General features: G+C 40.6%; 1 protein-coding gene across 1 annotated transcript in view; it reads right to left on the reverse strand.

The window, feature by feature from the left end:
• The window catches only part of LOC133976741 (uncharacterized), a 21,314-nt gene extending 7,513 nt beyond the window's left edge, over positions 1-13,801 (reverse strand). The window contains exons 1-3 of the mRNA XM_062414939.1: positions 13,609-13,801; positions 4,058-4,402; positions 3,501-3,827 (exon numbers count right to left, since the gene is read on the reverse strand). Coding sequence (XP_062270923.1) covers positions 3,501-3,827; positions 4,058-4,402; positions 13,609-13,678 — 742 coding nt within the window. The 5' untranslated portion in view covers positions 13,679-13,801. The remainder of the gene's footprint in view (positions 1-3,500; positions 3,828-4,057; positions 4,403-13,608) is intronic.
• Between the last annotated feature and the right edge of the window lie 827 nt (positions 13,802-14,628).

Consider the following 14,628-nt stretch of genomic DNA (forward strand, 5'->3'; position numbering starts at 1 on the left):
CAGATAGAATTGCTGGTTCTATTTCTATGGTGTGAAACATCATCTTAAGCTCACTAGAACAGCGTGAGTGGGTAAGATGACGTGTGGAAAAAAAGGTGTAATCCTTGCTAGTAGGATTGTGTATCCTCCATATATCTGCAAGATGGTGGGACTCCACAACTGCTCTAAACATGTCTGATGTTTGTTTTTGGGCTTTTGTATGATTGACCCCTGACCTATCCTGATTCAAATCTAGCACTGCATTCATGTCTCCCCCTATAATTAGTGAATATTCATAAAGAGAGAGCAATTCATTGGTTAGACGTGGGAAAAAGTTTTGGTCATATATAGATGGTGCATATACCGACACAAAGGCTATTTTCCTACTCCTTATAGTGGTGCATATATAAGCTATCCTGCCTGATAGATCTTTACTACTTTTATCTACGGTGAGTTTGCATTTCCGCGACAGCAACACAATGGAGCCCTTGGTTTTGGTGTCGTCACTAGATGAAGCAGCAATCTTGTAGTATTTATTTTGCAAACGATTTACATCTCTTTGCCGTAAGTGTGACTCTTGTATAAGCGCTACATCTATATTCTTTCTTTTTAAGTAGTCCAGGAATTTAGCTCGTTTGATTGGCCCATTTAGCCCCCTAATGTTAACTGAAATAATTGAAAGTTCAGCCATCTTCAAAACATACACTCATGTATGCCTCGTGTACCATACCGGAGTTCGCTGAGAGATTTCTAGTAAAGGATAAACTGCTAGCTCTAAGCAAAGTGTGGTAAAAACATAAAAAATAAAATAAATCCCCCAATCCTCTGAGACCGCAAACCCCATCCCCTATCAATAAGATACGTGGCCACATCAAACGCAGCTTGCGCAAACTCCAGCACACAACCGCCCCTCCTGTCTTAAGTCACAGGTTCGTTAAAACAGTCTGGTGAACTATTATGCTAAACATGAACGACCTTACAAAGATCCAAAAAGTAGATCACAAACAGCTACCAAATACTGAGATAGGCATACGAAAAACACACCAACCTGGTTGGCGAAATATAACAAGAATATAAGCTAAACAGTCAGCAGGCTATATCATGTCCTTTCAGCCTTCAGAGCTCGGCTTACATACACTGCTCTCGCGTCAAACCGTCAGCACAGTAGACCAGATATCGCTAGTCCGCAGTCGGTGGGTCTGCCTGCTCCGGCTCCGCCGTCGGTTCCTTGTTCTGTAAGGAATGGATCCACACCGGAAGTTGTTCTTGCAGGAATCCAACTGGATCACTCTTTTCGCTGCCCTCTGTTAGACCAATGATGCGTACATTGTTGCGTCGGGATCTGTCCTCCATTTCGGCTAGCTTATGTTCAAATTTCTTCTGGTCATCAACACAGGCATTCACGATTTTTTTCATCTGCCTGTTATCCCCCTGTGTCTTTTCCAAACGTTGCATCACATCACGTACTGTAGTACCCTGCATCTCAAGCTCTGTCCTGATGTGTTGCAGAGAAGTATCAATTTCTGTTAACGCTCCCTTAACTGCATTGTGGACCACTGATTCAAGCACACTCTGTTGCTTCTCCAAGACCTGAGCGATAATGTCCTCCACGTTTAGGTCCGGACTAGCATCATTCGCCACGTTAGCATCCGCCATGTTAGCAGATTTCTGTTTCTGAGAAGATAACTTAGACGACAACGATACCTGCTTTCTTGCGTTTGCAGGCATTTCACTGAGTCACTATGATAACAAATAAAACGTTTTGACGTCGAAGAAACAGGAATAGACCTGGTTTTTCATTAAAATAAGGAGGTGGGTAAGGAGCTCTAGTTCTCAGCGACCATTGCGGTTGTTGGTCACGTGACCCTCCCAGAGTAACTTTTAATACAGTTCCTCTAATCTTCTCTTATCCGATAGTTCTGATCATACTCTCAGTCTGTTGCGTCGTGGCCATACGGAGGAAAGTGAAAAGTGTTGTTAGATGGCAGAGTTTGAACTTGCTGAGATGGTGAATCAGCCTGATTTGACTAAATGACGGATGCAGACGATGACTCAGCAGATTCAGATGAGCTGGAAGGAGAGATGGTGGCTTGTGAGGAACTGATTCATCTCCAAACCCTGAAATGATCCATATCACCAGCATCTTAAGTTGTAGAAGTCTGTGGTGAAGGCTCAGAATGTGTAAAAATGCACATAAGGCTGAAACAATACTATATAATGTTAAGTATACTATTGTCATCGCTTACCAGTATTTATTTGGATATTTATTTGTTTTAGTACGTATTCTATCACCTCTGGCGGCTTCTACCTGCTGCTGTCAGTATACCACCGCTCTGAGACTCACATATCTGTTCATCGCTGCCACTGAGAGGTCACAGCATCTCAATCCTTCCTGGTGCAGTCTGCCTCGATGCCTGGGACCCTCGATGCCTGGGACCCTCGATGCCTGGGACCCTCGATGCCTGGGACCCTCGATGCCTGGGACCCTCAGCTGAGTCGTTGCTGATCACGTCCATGGCTAACAGTTAACAGCTAACAGCTAACAGCTAACAGCTAACAGGCTCAACTCTTCATGACTGGCAGGATGTTGAATTATTCCCGTCCTTCGTTCATATCAGTTATTAAACAACTTAGACTCCTTCCCTTAGTAAGTTTGTATATTCCCAGTCTGGTCCCTCCGTCCCATCCCTCCGGCCACATCTCATACACGTCATCAGAGCTCTGTGGCTATTCGGAGTAGTAGTTTTGGAGTTTCCATGACAACGGTACTCACTGAGCGGGATAGAAAATGTGGAGTGGATTTCACTTCGGGCAATACGGAGACTCTCTGCTTCATCTCATATCAAACTGAGTGTTTGGACTTGATGTGACTTTTGGAAACCCGGCATCAACCTGATGTGTTTTCTGATGTAACTACACCTGTCCTCCTGGCTAATGCTCCAGAAAGCCTGCAGCACAGGTCCTGGTGATGGTCTGTCTGTCATCTACCACCATGATCTGGATTTGTCTCCTCTGCTCCTGGGTTAGGGTTAGGGTTAGCTGTCTTTTTTGAATGCCTGGCATTTAAATGTAAGCACCTTTTCCCCATGTTGACGATACTTCTCATTTACCAGCCACACAAACCCCTGAGGGAGCAGAGATGCTGCAGCTCTGGAGAGCTTCAAGGATCTTAACCACTGACCAGTTGTTTTATTGATGGAGGATTTGTATTCACCAGGTGAAAGCTATGGCAGGTATTACAGCTCTGTTCAACCCTTTCCTCTGACCCTTCCTCATCATCTTGGGTTTCAAAGACACAACCTTCTTCAACGTTGAGATGATCAGATGATCTACTGAAAAGAGGTTTGTTGTTTCTGTCTCCATAAAAACACAGCTGCTTACTTTTGTCACTCTGAGGTTATTTTAACATCATTGACTTTTCCCAGTAAGTGTACTGGTGAAGAGGAAGACAACGTGTTTCTAAATGATTTTAGGTAAATGGATCATTAAGAAACATTTTCATGACGTCAGTAGAAACTCACCATCTACAACAATGATCGGGAAGGAGTAGACTGAAAGAGGAGCCAAAGGACTGCCGTAGCCACACTTGTACATTCCTGTGTCCGACTTCCTCAGCTGTGTGATGGTCACATGCAGTCCGTAGTCTTTATCTTCTTTAAATTCAATGCCGTATCTGCCACTGTGAGCTACTGTCTTCTGTATTTCGAGCAGGACATCTTCTTCTTTAGTACATTCACCTCTACAGAAGAACCTCCTTTCTTTATGCACAGCAGCCCTGCATGTTACTGTGACTCTTCCTCCCACCGTTTCTGTAAGGATGAAGGTATCGTTTGAACCCAACGTTGCTTCTGAAAAGATAAACAATCAACAGTTACTGAGGATTTGTGTAAATGTGAAGCAGCATCTTACAGGAAGTCACATTGGGATCTGCCCAGTTTAACCACAGTCTGAGTGCTGGATCAATATATCATAAACGTGTCAGTCTTCACACATTATATCTCACTTCATTTATTCCTATGCTTTTACAATCATTAAATGGGATAAACATAGTAAATATATCAAGTTTTATGAAACTCACCGTCTGTAATCATGAGGTGAAAGTCATCATAAACATCTGGGACCAAAGATCCACCCAAACCACATTTGTACCGTCCTTCGTCCGACTTGCTGAGCTGTGTGATGGTCACCGTCACTTGTCTTTTGCCAGAAGATCCGTCTTCATATCTAACGTTGTATCTGCCGCTCCGAGCCATGCTGTCTTCTGTTTTAATGAGGATACCGTCTCCTTTACATTCTCCTTTACAGAAGAACGCGGTGTCTCCAGATGCTCTGAAGGAGCAAGCCATTGAACCCTTTCCTCCTTCAGCTCCAGCAAAAACACTCACTGCATTGCTGAGTCCAGAGTTTCCATCTTGCAGTGCTGCTGGAAAGATGAACAGTGAATACTGATCAGTGCTTAGTTTATTATAGACTTACTGTAAAACAGACTAATCCAGAAAACACAGAAAAGCAGAGATGGGTTTATATCCATGTTGTTCTATTCTAACATCAACTGTACAAATGAGCAACATAAATTATTAACAGGCTGAAAACATGAATTACAGGATGAGATCAGATTCAAGCAGCACATCTAAATATTAATAATGCAACTGAGAGCAATTTGTCTTCAAGGATTTGTTGAAAAGTACAAATCAGACTTCCAGAAGAACTCCAGCTGGAGACGGCTGCTTAAATGTGATAGTGAGCTATTACTACCTCCTTTAATTCATGAACAGGTTCCTAAGTCTTTGTTAACAAGTCAGAAGAAACATGACGGTTAAAAAGGAAAAAAGTCACCAGAGATGGACGATGCTCAAGACTTAAACAATGGCAGGAACCATGTGCTCAGAGCTCCAAAGTATCGGTCAGGAAATAGAGGATTTCAGGTCTGAGCATGACTAGACTTAACTAGTAGACTTAGAAAAACTTCAAGAGGAACTTAAAGAAGATGTGAAAACTGAACTGAAAGAGCTGAAAGAAGTCTGCTAACTCCACACAGTGAGATCAGGTCAAAAGAAGCAGAAGCACTGAGGCACTGTGATTAAACCAATAAATAAACAGGAACAGAGAGATACAACATCCACATCTACGGTGTGGTGGAGGATAAGGAGGCAGCACAGCAAGGAGACCCTCTATCCCCTTTTATTATTAATATATCCGTTGAACCGCTTGTGTAACTAATTAGAAAGTCTCTTATGATTTCAGACATTAAAATAGCTGAAACTTCACATTCAATTTCACTTCATGCGGATGAGACGTTAGTCTATATATGAATCTGTCCCTTTGTTTTAGAAACAGGAACAATTTGGATAGTTTCAAGGATACAAATGAATCTATTAAAATCTGCATGGTGCTAATTAATATAGACCCAAATCAGCTGCCTCCTCAGATAAGTGTGATGAAGGAGGTTCTCTGCTTGGGTCATTTGTGGAAAAAACAATTATTCTTTCATTTTAAAATAGAAGACATGAATAGATGGCAGCACCTTCCAGCATCAGTCTCATCACATAGTTCAGTAATTAAACTGAACATTTTACTGCACATCAACTTTATCAGTGCAATGATCCGTCTGGCAGGGTTAGACTCATTATTACAGAGCATAAATGAACTAGTATAAAATGCTCAGCTATTAAAGTCAATACATGTAAAGGTGGATTAGCAAGTCCATATTTAAACTGTATCACTGAGCATCAGTCACTGGGTGTTTATAAAGTGGGCCCAGACTGGTAAATGCTATCAGGTGATGTTGGACTACTAGAATGCATCAAGGGAGGATTTCCCTTCTGCCTGCCAACAAGGACTCTTTATCTTCTGTAGGTCTGTGCAGTTCAAACAGTCTAGAGGTAACTGAGTGCAATGCAGGGTTGGGTCAGTTAAATGTCTCACATGTTATAAAATAAATGTCTGTTAATGTAAATAAGACAAATAAGCAAAGTTCTGCTAAAGTCAAAAAATAAAAGGCTCAAGTATTAGAAGTATCATGCTCTAGTAGAGTTAGAGTTAGACTTTCTAACCCTAACTCTACTAGAGCATGACACATTGAAACATTTTGGTTTTAGAAATGCATTTTATAGCTCTTACAAACCTAATCAAGAAGGGGGGGGGGGGCAGTTATGAAGAGCTCAGAGACAAGGAGTGAAAGTGTTTACTGCTTAAAGGAAACTCCACCTCTGACAGTTCCACATGTTTTTATAGTCATGGATCAAAATCTTGATACTAGAAAAATGTTTGGAGAGAACTTCGCCCCCTAGAAAGGAAGTTTGAAGTTTTATTTTGCACAATAATAAGACAAAAAGGAAAAAGATAAAGACATAGCAACTAAAGAAAAGTGCAAGGTAGCGGCAAGAAACCCAAAAGGGCTTAAAGGCCTCTATATACCTCTATATACCTCTATATACCTCTATATACCTCTATATACCTTTATATACCTCTATATACCTTTATATACCTCTATATACCTTTATATACCTCTATATACCTCTATATACCTCTATATGCCTTTATATACCTCTATATACCTCTATATACCTTTATATACCTCTATATACCTTTATATACCTCTATATACCTTTATATACCTCTATATACCTCTATATACCTCTATATGCCTTTATATACCTTTATATACCTCTATATACCTCTATATACCTTTATATACCTCTATATACCTTTATATACCTCTATATACCTCTATATACCTCTATATACCTCTATATACCTCTATATACCTCTATATACCTCTATATACCTCTATATACCTTTATATACCTCTATATACCTTTATATACCTATATATACCTCTATATACCTCTATATACCTCTATATACCTCTATATACCTTTATATACCTCTATATACCTCTATATACCTCTATATACCTCTATATACCTTTATATACCTTTATATACCTCTATATACCTTTATATACCTCTATATACCTTTATATACCTCTATATACCTCTATATACCTTTATATACCTCTATATACCTCTATATACCTCTATATACCTCTATATACCTTTATATACCTTTATATACCTCTATATACCTCTATATACCTCTATATACCTCTATATACATCTATATACCTCTATATACCTCTATATACCTCTATATACCTTTATATACCTCTATATACCTTTATATACCTTTATATACCTCTATATACCTTTATATACCTCTATATACCTCTATATACCTCTATATACCTCTATATACCTTTATATACCTCTATATACCTCTATATACCTTTATATACCTCTATATACCTCTATATACCTTTATATACCTCTATATACCTCTATATACCTCTATATACCTTTATATACCTCTATATACCTCTATATACCTCTATATACCTCTATATACATCTATATACCTCTATATACCTCTATATACCTCTATATACCTCTATATACCTTTATATACCTCTATATACCTCTATATACCTATATATACCTCTATATACCTCTATATACCTCTATATACCTCTATATACCTCTATATACCTCTATATACCTTTATATACCTCTATATACCTCTATATACCTTTATATACATCTATATACCTCTATATACCTCTATATACCTCTATATACCTTTATATACCTCTATATACCTTTATATACCTCTATATACCTCTATATACCTCTATATACCTCTATATACCTTTATATACCTCTATATACCTCTATATACCTCTATATACCTCTATATACCTCTATATACCTTTATATACCTCTATATACCTTTATATACCTCTATATACCTCTATATACCTCTATATACATCTATATACCTCTATATACCTCTATATACCTCTATATACCTTTATATACCTCTATATACCTTTATATACCTCTATATACCTCTATATACCTCTATATACCTTTATATACCTCTATATACCTCTATATACCTTTATATACCTCTATATACCTCTATATACCTTTATATACCTTTATATACCTCTATATACCTCTATATACCTCTATATACCTCTATATACCTTTATATACCTTTATATACCTCTATATACCTCTATATACCTTTATATACCTTTATATACATCTATATACCTCTATATACCTCTATATACCTCTATATACCTCTATATACCTCTATATACCTTTATATACCTCTATATACCTCTATATACCTCTATATACCTTTATATACCTCTATATACCTTTATATACCTCTATATACCTCTATATACCTCTATATACCTCTATATACCTTTATATACCTCTATATACCTCTATATACCTTTATATACCTCTATATACCTCTATATACCTTTATATACCTTTATATACCTCTATATACCTCTATATACCTCTATATACCTCTATATACCTTTATATACCTTTATATACCTCTATATACCTCTATATACCTTTATATACCTTTATATACCTCTATATACCTCTATATACCTTTATATACCTCTATATACCTCTATATACCTCTATATACCTCTATATACCTCTATATACCTCTATATACCTTTATATACCTCTATATACCTCTATATACCTCTATATACCTCTATATACCTCTATATACCTTTATATACCTCTACCTGTATTTACATCACAAGTTAAATTAAAAACAAATAGCTATGAAATAGAAAAAGAAAAGAAATAATAATTTCCATAAAAATAAAGCAAAATTATTATAATATTAAAAATAACAATTTAAAGTAAAACAAAAGTGTAGAAATGTGTGTGTGTGTGTGTGTGTGTGTGTGTGTGTGTGTGTGTGTGTGTGTGTGTGTGTGTGTGTGTGTCATTCTGTTTATTCCAGTACTGCTGACCGTCAGAGAGTTAAAGACTAAAACTGAGTATCAGAGTGAATTCAGCTTCATAATAAAATGAACAATAAGGCAACTGTGGAGCAGACAAGGCAGCACATAAAGAGGTTTATAGAGGATGGTACTGTGGACCTGGACCCGGCTAGCTGCAGGTGATCAGACAACATTAGAACAAAGGAAGGAAACAGGGGGAGAGATGAGATAACTGAGTGATGTGTTTAGGGAGGAACTAACACCTTGACTTAACTGGACCCTTAAAGCGGGCCAGCATGGTACCTAAACAAGGCAAAGAGCAGTGTAGAACATTTTAGGCCAGTTTGACTTTTAAATGTGGACTACAAATTATTTACATCAATAATTTGTAAAAGATTTGAGATTCTTTCACCAGATGTGCTCACTGTGGATCAAACTGGATTCATCAGAAGAACCTAACCCAGAATAACGTTAGAAGAACCTAACTCTAACCCAGAAACAGGTGTCAGTACAGTGCTGATCAGTTTAGATGCAGAAGAAGCATTTCATCATGTTAGTTGGGTAATGAAACTATAACAAGCCTACAGCTGGGATTAAGGTAAATGGAAACTTGTCTATTAGGATTCAGGCTGTCTGTGGAAATAATTATAATAAAAACATTCCAGACATGGGTTAGGGTTAGGTTCTCATGGGTTCTCATGGGTTAGGTTCTCATGGGTTCTCATGGGTTAGGGTTAGGTTCTCATGGGTTCTCCGGGGTTAGGTTCTCATGGGTTCTCATGGGTTAGGTTCTCATGGGTTAGGTTCTCATGGGTCAGGTTCTCATGGGTTAGGGTTAGGTTCTCAGGGGTTAGGGTCAGGTTCTCATGGGTTAGGGTTAGGTTCTCATGGGTTAGGTTCTCATGGGTTAGGGTTAGGTTCTCATGGGTTAGGTTCTCATGGGTTAGGGTTAGGTTCTCATGGGTTAGGGTTAGGTTCTCATGGGTTAGGGTCAGGTTCTCAGGGGTTAGGGTTAGGTTCTCAGGGGTTAGGGTTAGGTTCTCATGGGTTAGGGTTAGGTTCTCATGGGTTCTCATGGGTTAGGTTCTCATGGGTTCTCATGGGTTAGGTTCTCATGGGTCAGGTTCTCATGGGTTAGGGTCAGGTTCTCAGGGGTTAGGGTTAGGTTCTCAGGGGTTAGGGTTAGGTTCTCAAGGGTTAGGGTTAGGTTCTCATGGGTTAGGGTTAGGTTCTCATGGGTTCTCATGGGTTAGGTTCTCATGGGTTCTCATGGGTTAGGGTTAGGTTCTCATGGGTTCTCCGGGGTTAGGTTCTCATGGGTTCTCATGGGTTAGGTTCTCATGGGTTAGGTTCTCATGGGTCAGGTTCTCATGGGTTAGGGTTAGGTTCTCAGGGGTTAGGGTCAGGTTCTCATGGGTTAGGGTTAGGTTCTCATGGGTTAGGTTCTCATGGGTTAGGGTTAGGTTCTCATGGGTTAGGTTCTCATGGGTTAGGGTTAGGTTCTCATGGGTTAGGGTTAGGTTCTCATGGGTTAGGGTCAGGTTCTCAGGGGTTAGGGTTAGGTTCTCAGGGGTTAGGGTTAGGTTCTCATGGGTTAGGGTCAGGTTCTCATGGGTTAGGGTTAGGTTCTCATGGGTTAGGTTCTCATGGGTTCTCATGGGTTAGGTTCTCATGGGTTAGGTTCTCATGGGTTAGGGTTAGGTTCTCATGGGTTAGGTTCTCATGGGTTAGGGTTAGGTTCTCAGGGGTTAGGGTTAGGTTCTCATGGGTTAGGGTCAGGTTCTCATGGGTTAGGGTCAGGTTCTCATGGGTTAGGGTTAGGTTCTCAGGGGTTAGGGTTAGGTTCTCATGGGTTAGGGTCAGGTTCTCATGGGTTAGGGTCAGGTTCTCATGGGTTAGGTTCTCATGGGTTAGGGTTAGGTTCTCATGGGTTAGGGTTAGGTTCTCATGGGTTAGGGTTAGGTTCTCAGGGGTTAGGGTTAGGTTCTCATGGGTTAGGGTCAGGTTCTCATGGGTTAGGGTTAGGTTCTCATGGGTTAGGTTCTCATGGGTTCTCATGGGTTAGGTTCTCATGGGTTAGGTTCTCATGGGTTAGGGTTAGGTTCTCAGGGGTTAGGGTTAGGTTCTCATGGGTTAGGGTTAGGTTCTCATGGGTTAGGGTCAGGTTCTCATGGGTTAGGGTCAGGTTCTCATGGGTTAGGGTCAGGTTCTCATGGGTTAGGGTTAGGTTCTCAGGGGTTAGGGTTAGGTTCTCATGGGTTAGGGTCAGGTTCTCATGGGTTAGGGTCAGGTTCTCATGGGTTAGGGTTAGGTTCTCAGGGGTTAGGGTTAGGTTCTCATGGGTTAGGGTCAGGTTCTCATGGGTTAGGGTCAGGTTCTCATGGGTTAGGTTCTCATGGGTTAGGGTTAGGTTCTCATGGGTTAGGGTTAGGTTCTCATGGGTTAGGGTTAGGTTCTCATGGGTTAGGTTCTCATGGGTTAGGGTTAGGTTCTCATGGGTTAGGGTCAGGTTATCATGGGTTAGGGTTAGGTTCTCATGGGTTAGGTTCTCATGGGTTAGGGTTAGGTTCTCATGGGTTAGGTTCTCATGGGTTAGGGTTAGGTTCTCATGGGTTAGGGTCAGGTTCTCAGGGGTTAGGGTTAGGTTCTCAGGGGTTAGGGTTAGGTTGTCATGGGTTAGGGTCAGGTTCTCATGGGTTAGGGTTAGGTTCTCATGGGTTAGGTTCTCATGGGTTCTCATGGGTTAGGTTCTCATGGGTTAGGTTCTCATGGGTTAGGGTTAGGTTCTCAGGGGTTAGGGTTAGGTTCTCATGGGTTAGGGTTAGGTTCTCATGGGTTAGGGTCAGGTTCTCATGGGTTAGGGTCAGGTTCTCGTGGGTTAGGGTTAGGTTCTCAGGGGTTAGGGTTAGGTTCTCATGGGTTAGGGTCAGGTTCTCATGGGTTAGGGTCAGGTTCTCATGGGTTAGGTTCTCATGGGTTAGGGTTAGGTTCTCATGGGTTAGGGTTAGGTTCTCATGGGTTAGGGTTAGGTTCTCATGGGTTAGGTTCTCATGGGTTAGGGTTAGGTTCTCATGGGTTAGGGTTAGGTTCTCATGGGTTAGGTTCTCATGGGTTAGGGTTAGGTTCTCATGGGTTAGGGTTAGGTTATCATGGGTTAGGGTTAGGTTCTCATGGGTTAGGTTCTCATGGGTTAGGGTTAGGTTCTCATGGGTTAGGGTCAGGTTCTCATGGGTTAGGGTTAGGTTCTCAGGGGTTAGGGTTAGGTTCTCATGGGTTAGGGTTAGGTTCTCATGGGTTAGGGTTAGGTTCTCATGGGTTAGGGTCAGGTTCTCATGGGTTAGGGTTAGGTTCTCAGGGGTTAGGGTTAGGTTCTCATGGGTTAGGGTTAGGTTCTCATGGGTTAGGGTCAGGTTCTCATGGGTTAGGGTTAGGTTCTCAGGGGTTAGGGTTAGGTTCTCATGGGTTAGGGTTAGGTTCTCATTGGTTAGGGTTAGGTTCTCATGGGTTAGGGTTAGGTTCTCATGGGTTAGGGTCAGGTTCTCATGGGTTAGGGTTAGGTTCTCATGGGTTAGGGTTAGGTTCTCATGGGTTAGGGTTAGGTTCTCATGGGTTAGGGTCAGGTTCTCATGGGTTAGGGTTAGGTTCTCAGGGGTTAGGGTTAGGTTCTCATGGGTTAGGGTTAGGTTCTCATGGGTTAGGGTTAGGTTCTCATGGGTTAGGGTCAGGTTCTCATGGGTTAGGGTTAGGTTCTCATGGGTTAGGGTTAGGTTCTCATGGGTTAGGGTCAGGTTCTCATGGGTTAGGGTTAGGTTCTCATGGGTTAGGGTTAGGTTCTCATGGGTTAGGGTCAGGTTCTCATGGGTTAGGGTTAGGTTCTCATGGGTTAGGGTTAGGTTCTCAGGTTTGGCAGCGTAGAGCCATTCAACCTTCTGGGGGGAGATAACAGACATCATTCAACAAATCATCTCAAAACTATTTTTTACTGGATCCAAACTTTTTCTATCAGGTTTTTATCCAGAGAAACATAATTATTATTATTATTAGTAAAAAGGAATTAACTTTTATAGATCTCAGCTTGCGTCATGCAAGACAGAGTAACGCGTTGTTCTAGAGGACTTATTAAACTTATTAAACTTATTAAACTTATTAAACTTATTAAACTTTTTTCTTTGTTTGTTCCTTTTGTCCATGTTCATACAGCAGTTACTATATAACTGGTGGTATACAAACATGTAAAAGCTGTATTTTTATATAAAAAGTTGAATAAAAACACAAAAAATAAAGGAAAATAATAATAAAGAATGGCATCAAATGTATGAGACACAATTTACATCCACAAACTTCCTTAATGGAGAAAATCTGCTGCAAGAATTTAACTAAATAAAAAAGTCGGCACGTTGCTCCCCAGCAGCACTGCTGGAGGCTGAGGTTAGGGTTAGGGTGCAGAGAGAAGACCATAGAGGGAAAAGGTTCATGCAGTTATTATGAAGAACCAAATACCTGCTCGGTGATGTTAGTGGGAACATTTAATCTTTATATGACGAAAGTAAATAAAGTAAAAAAGTGAAGACACGGCTTAATGTTGACTGGTGGCTGTAGCATCTTATCTTAAATATTATATCTATAGAAGTTAACATACATGTTGAGAAGAGGAAATGAACAGTGAATATATAGTTGTAAAGTGTACCCCCCCCCCCCCCCGAACCCTTTGTGTTTCTGTTTTTATATGAATGTAAAAACGTGAACGTGAAAAAAAAGAAAAGTACGAAGCGAATGTTCAGAAACAGGTAAATAGTCCTCACCTGATAAGAAGCAGAAGAACAAAACCTGTTGGACTTTCATTCTGAGTTTGATCCTGATGCAGTGAATCATTAAAGGAGGACTGCCTCTATTCCTTCACTCTGTCCAGTCTCTGTGTGTCTGAATCATTAAAGGAGGACTGCCTCTATTCCTTCTGTCTGTCCAGTCTCTGTGTGTCTGAATCATTAAAGGAGGACTGCCTCTATTCCTTCACTCTGTCCAGTCTCTGTGTGTCTGAATCATTAAAGGAGGACTGCCTCTATTCCTTCACTCTGTCCAGTCTCTGTGTGTCTGAATCATTAAAGGAGGACTGCCTCTATTCCTTCCCTCTGTCCAGTCTCTGTGTGTCTGAATCATTAAAGGAGGACTGCCTCTATTCCTTCACTCTGTCCAGTCTCTGTGTGTCTGAATCATTAAAGGAGGACTGCCTCTATTCCTTCACTCTGTCCAGTCTCTGTGTGTCTGAATCATTAAAGGAGGACTGCCTCTATTCCTTCTGTCTGTCCAGTCTCTGTGTGTCTGAATCATTAAAGGAGGACTGCCTCTATTTCTTCATTCTGTCCAGTCTCTGTGTGTCTGAATCATTAAAGGAGGACTGCCTCTATTCCTTCACTCTGTCCAGTCTCTGTGTGTCTGAATCATTAAAGGAGGACTGCTTCTATTCCTTCACTCTGTCCAGTCTCTGTGTGTCTGAATCATTAAAGGAGGACTGCCTCTATTCCTTCTGTCTGTCCAGTCTCTGTGTGTCTGAATCATTAAAGGAGGACTGCCTCTATTCCTTCTGTCTGTCCAGTCTCTGTGTGTCTGAATCATTAAAGGAGGACTGCCTCTATTCCTTCTGTCTGTCCAGTCTCTGTGTGTCTGAATCATTAAAGGAGGACTGCCTCTATTCCTTCTGTCTGTCCAGTCTCTGTGTGTCTGAGCAGTCACGAGCCTGAAGACCTTTATTTAACGTCTTACTTTCATTTTGACTGAACAAAGCCAAACATTTACATCGTTTATTTTATTCTCTTATCTGTAAA

The sequence above is a fragment of the Scomber scombrus genome, unplaced genomic scaffold (genome assembly GCF_963691925.1).
Source record: "Scomber scombrus unplaced genomic scaffold, fScoSco1.1 SCAFFOLD_214, whole genome shotgun sequence".
Classification (NCBI taxonomy): Eukaryota; Metazoa; Chordata; class Actinopteri; order Scombriformes; family Scombridae; genus Scomber; species Scomber scombrus.